This window comes from Carlito syrichta, unplaced genomic scaffold, assembly GCF_000164805.1.
Source record: "Carlito syrichta isolate Samal-C Ts95f unplaced genomic scaffold, Tarsius_syrichta-2.0.1 Scaffold158570, whole genome shotgun sequence".
Lineage (NCBI taxonomy): Eukaryota > Metazoa > Chordata > Mammalia > Primates > Tarsiidae > Carlito > Carlito syrichta.
In genome coordinates, this window is record NW_007102666.1 from 6,530 (window position 1) to 11,846 (window position 5,317).

The 5,317-nt window shown below is 53.4% G+C and overlaps 1 protein-coding gene across 1 annotated transcript in view; it reads left to right on the top strand.

Annotated features, from left to right (window-relative positions):
• Window positions 1–1,418, top strand: part of EFNA3 (ephrin A3) — a gene marked incomplete at its 5' end in the record, with an annotated part of 2,602 nt that extends 1,184 nt beyond the window's left edge. The window contains 2 exons of the mRNA XM_021709103.1: window positions 13–90; window positions 302–1,418. Coding sequence (XP_021564778.1) covers window positions 13–90; window positions 302–432 — 209 coding nt within the window. The remainder of the gene's footprint in view (window positions 1–12; window positions 91–301) is intronic.
• Window positions 1,419–5,317: the final 3,899 nt, after the last annotated feature.

Genomic DNA, 5,317 nt, shown 5'->3' on the forward strand with positions numbered 1-5,317 from the left:
CCCACCCCGCAGCATCGCACTCCGGGGAGAAGCCGGTCCCCACTCTCCCCCAGTTCACCATGGGCCCCAATGTGAAGATCAACGTGCTGGGTGAGTCTGCGCAGCGCCCTCTGGTGGCCACTGCTGGAGCCTCAGCCCCCTCCCCGGTGCCTGCTCCCTCGCATGCCCTCCCTGGGGACCGCGATGCTGCCTGCCCCGTGGGTGGTCACGTCCCTGGCTCCACTGCTGCTGCCGCTGCCGCGTGCCCCGACCCCGGCGCGCGGCCCAGCCCTCACCGGTCTGTCTGTTCATCTGTCCACAGAAGACTTTGAGGGAGAGAACCCCCAGGTGCCCAAGCTTGAGAAGAGCATCAGCGGGACCAGCCCCAAACGGGAACACCTGCCCCTGGCCGTGGGCATCGCCTTCTTCCTCATGACGCTCTTGGCCTCCTAGCTCTGCCCCCTCCCTTGGCGGGGAGAGATGGGGCGGGGCTGGGAAGGAGCAGGGAGCCTCCGGCCTCTCCAAGGAAAGCCCAGTAGTGGGGCCTAGACCCCTCCTCCCGTGGCTGGAAGTGGGGTCTGCACCATACGTCTGTGCCCACCCCCTCTGCCCCTTCCCCTAGAGAGGGCACTGTAGTGGACCAGGCACAGGGACAGCCATGGGTCCCCGGTGGCCTTGTGGCTCTGGTGACGTTGGGTACCAAACTTGGGGGCCGAAAAGGGCAGTGCTCAGGACTCCCTGCCCCGGTACCTTTCCCTGACTCCTGGTGCCCGCTCCCTTTGTCCTCCCAGAGAGACAAATAATGCCCCCAAGAGCGCAAGTCCAAGCCGGGAGGCGCCCCCATGGCGCTCCTCCAGGGGCAGAACGTGGAGAGGGGACTAGATGGGCGGGGGTAGCACCACACGCGGCCCCCCTCCCCCTGTTTACAGCAATAAGCACGTCCTCTTCTCTCCACTCCCACTTCCGGGATTGTGGTTTGGATTGAATCCAAGTTTACAAGCAGACATCCCTGGGGGGGCGGGCAGTGGACAAGGATAGCAAGGGGTGAGCATTGGGGTGCCAGGCAGGCATGTACAGACTTCTGTATCTCTATATATAATGTACAGACAAGTCCCTCTCCCTCCTGAACTCCCTGACCTTTCTCGACTTCCCCTTCCAGCTTCAGACCCCTTCCCCACCAGGCGAGGCCCCCTGCCCCAGGGGGCCCCCTGGCCCCTCTTTTGTCTTCCGTGAAGACAGGACCTATGCAACGCACAGACACTTTTGGAGACCGCGAGACAACAACGCCCCTCCCCAGCCCTGGGCTGGGATCCATCTCCCAGGCCCTCGCCCTGCTCACCCCATGTGGTCCCAACCATCCTCCTGGGCCTTTTTCAAGTGCTTTGGCTGTGACTTTCATACTCTGCTCTTAGTCTAAAAAAATAAACTGGAGAGAAAAGTAACCGAGTGCGTGTGATTTCAAGGGACCATCACCCTTCTGTTACACTGGTTAAACCCTGCAGGTCATGGGATTCTGTGGCCAAAGAGTCAACCGAACGCCTTGTTCTGTGGTTTTTCTCCTTTAAGGCAGGCAACTCGGCTGGGCACCGTGGCTCACGCCTATAATGCCAGCACTGTGGGAGGCTGAGGTGAGAGGACTGCCTGAGCAACTTGGCAAGACCTCATCGCTACAATAAATTTTAAAAATTAGCCAGATATGGTGGTGCACACCTGTAGTTCCAGCTACTTGGAAGGCTAAGGTAGAAGGATCACCTGAGCCCAGCAGGGCGAGGCTGCGGTGGCCAGGAGCATGCCACTGTGCTCCAGCTTGGGCAACAGAGTGAGACTGACTCAAAAAAAAAAAAAGCAGCTCTGGCCCAGCACATTGGCTCAAACTTGTTATCCCAGCACTTTGGGAAGCTGAGGCCAGAGGGAATTGATTAAAGCCAGGATTTTGAGACTAGCCTGGGCAACATAGTGAAACCTGTCTCTACAAAAAAATTTTTTTTGTGTCAGGACCTCACACTGTCACCCAGACTAGAGTGCAGTGGCACAACGATGACTTGCCACAGCCTCCACCTCCTGGACTCAAGCGATCCTTCCACCTCAGCCTCCCGAGTAGCTGGGTCTACAGGCATGTGCCATCATACCTGGTCAATTTTTTCTATTTTTTATTTTTTTGTAGAGATGAAGTCTTGCTATATTGTCCAGGCTGGTCTTGAATTCCTGACTCAAGTAGTCCTCCTGCCTCGGTCTCCCAAAGTGCTGGGATTACATGTGTGAGCCACCATGCCCAAATGATAAATATTTTTTTAGAAAGAGGCAGCTGTATGTGGATAGAGCAGCAGGGGCTTCCAAGTGGGGCCTGGTTAACTTTGGGCAAAACCCCTGGAACCTCAGGTGGCCCATCAGAAAATCTGGTTTATGACATGTATGATTCAGGGTTGGTGTAAGGATCAAATAACAGAAAGTTAAAGTCTCCATCAACGGTTTCCTCCTTTCTTCCCATTCCATTCTGTAATCAGAGGTTTTTGACTGGGGTCTGTGAAGGGGTTTGTGAACCTAGATAGGAAAAAAAATTACATCTTCATTTTCACTTGTCTCTAACTGAAATTGACCATTTTCTTGTGTACTTGGGCAGCAAGCCATAGTAGTAGCAACAGTACCTGTGACTTTGTAGCCAACAGAAATCACAGATGTTTTCAGATTGCATTATAATTGTTGACTATCTCAAAATATCATTTATGCTCGTTACTACTTTGAAATGATGATAGTTGTTAAACCTTCCTTATTCTAATGTGTTAATAAGGAAACATACCTATTACTATACCAAAAAATGTAAATGTTTGAATGACCGTGTTTCAATATAATTAGTTTCCTTTATAACCCTTGGTAGTTTTATTCATTTTAGAACATTATGCTGAAAGGCAGGAGAATACCGGGGCTGGGGCTGCTTGCAGCGACAGCACGAGGCAGCAGGCAGGAGGGTGAGGGGACAAGGTGAAAAATGGGGACTGGGGAAAGCAGTCAAAGATCACTTCTCGGGAGCCCAGGCCAGGTGAAGTCAGGGCCGTAGAGGCCCAACGGTAGAAGGGGGTGCGGATGGGCTGAAATGTACCTGAGGCTTCGCTTGCTGAGTCAAGTGCCCTGACCCAGAGAGGGGGTGCCTTCTTTTTTTTGAGTCAGGCTCTTACTTTGTCACCCAGGCTGGAATGCAGTGGCACGATCACTCACACCTCACTGCAGCCTCAGACTCCTGGGCTCAAGTGATCCTCCCTCCTCAACCTCCCAAGTAGCAAACTACAGGTGTGTGCCACCATGCCCAGCTAACTTTTTTATTTTTGCAGAGACGAGGTCTTGCTATGTTACCCAGGCTGGTCTCAAGCACCTGGGCTCAAGCAATTCTCTTGCCTCAGCCTCCCAAAGTGCTGGGATTACAGGTGGGAGCCACCAATCCTGGCCTGGGAGAGGGAGTCTTCTTATTGCCAAGTTGCACACCCATGGGACTTAATGCCCCAGTTTCTCTCATTGGCACCATGTGAGCAGGTTGGATCCTGTGAACTGCTCCTGTGTGCCCCTGGGGCTCTTGCCAGCTGCTCCGTGAGAGTGAGCCCCTGGCAGCAGGGATGTGTGTTCTCTCCCTCTTCACTCACAAAACACAGGAAATGGAATCTCAGCCGGACTCTGGAGGGCAGGTGGGCTTCCCAATGGCAGAACAGAGAGGAGTACGGGGTGGGGGGACAGGTGGGGAAAAAACGGGTGGCAGCTGGTGGGCCAGTTGGAGATCTCTTCCTGGGAGGTCAACCTGGAAAGGTACTGTCCCTGTGTTCAATCTACACGTGCTGAGAACCTGCCCAGGGCCAGACTCTGTCCTGGGTGCTAGTGATACAAAGAACATACAGCCCCTGCCCTCAAATAAGCTCATAATCAGCATGTGTTGACGCATGAGCAGAAATCGCTAGCAACACACACGACATCATCACCAGCTCTTTCTTTTTGTTTTTGAGTCGGAATCTCACTCTGTTGCCCAGACTGGAGTGTAGTGGCCGCTCCCGGCCACCACAGCCTCGACCTGCTGGGCTCCGGCGATCCTTCCACTCAGCCTTCCAAGTAGCTGGAACTACAGGCGCGCGCTACCACGCCCAACTAATTTTTGATATATTGTAGAGATGAGGTCTTGCCAAGTTGTTTCATGGGCAAACGCCAGGGGCCGGTGGAAACACCAATGAAATGCACACTCTTGCCTGGGAACACAGGGAAGGGCCTTGAGGAGGAAAAGAGGTACATGGCTGGGCCCTGCTGGGGAGAGTCTGGAAGGCCTTGAAGTCTGAGGAGGGAGAATTTTTCCCATGAGCGAGCCACAGCAGTGGACCTAGGCTGCAGGTCCCCCCTTCAGTCCCAGCGCCAGGTGGGATGGGGGCTGGCTAGCCTTGTGGATTCAAAAATCCAGGAATGGGAAGACAGTGGAAGGACCAAGCGCAGGGGGACAGGAACCAGAACAAGCCAAGTCCCATTCACTGAGTACCTACTCTGCGCTGAGCACTGTGCTTTCCTAAGTCTCATTTAGTCCAATAACACAGCTGAAGGTCTAAGAGCCTGGTAACTGGTAGGACTGGCATTCAAAGTGGGTCTGACATGAGACTGGGGTGATAGGATGGCCTTGAACCCAAGAGTTCAAGGCCAGCCTGGTTAACATAACAAGACTTCTTAAAACAACAACAACAAAGTGAAGAAAGTGGGTCTGCGCCAGGTACGATGACACACACTGGCAGTCCCAGCTCCTTAGGAGGCTGAGGTGGGAGAATTGTTTGAGCCAGAAGTTCAGGGCTGCAGTGAGCTATGATCCCACCTGTGGATAGCCACTGCCCTCAGGCAGGGCAACATAGCAAGACTCCATCTCTAAAAGAAGACAAATAAGCAAAGTGAGTCTGTCACCATGCCCTGACCATAGAACCTGTACCACCTCCTGGAACCCTTTACCACAACCCTTTCCTGACTGCCTCCCCTCATGCCACAACCTGTCACCCCCTCCACCCATGCCACTTGGAGTCTTTGTAGAAATACATCAAAGGACCTTAGATCTGGGTCAAGTGAGCCAGTCCAAACCCCTTATTTTAGAGACAAGAAAATTGAGTCTCAGAGAGAGCAAATGGTGTGCCCACGGTCATGCAGGTGTCCATCGAAGAGTCAGGACTGAAACTCAGGTATCCTGGGGCCCCATCCTTTCTTCTACCATACTGTGATGCCCTGGAAGAGAAGATTCACATCTTCCCTGATATTTGAAGCCTCTTAATGCACCACAAGCAGCGACTAAGGAAGGAACTCCAGTCTCTTCAATGTCCCTTTCCATTTCCCAACC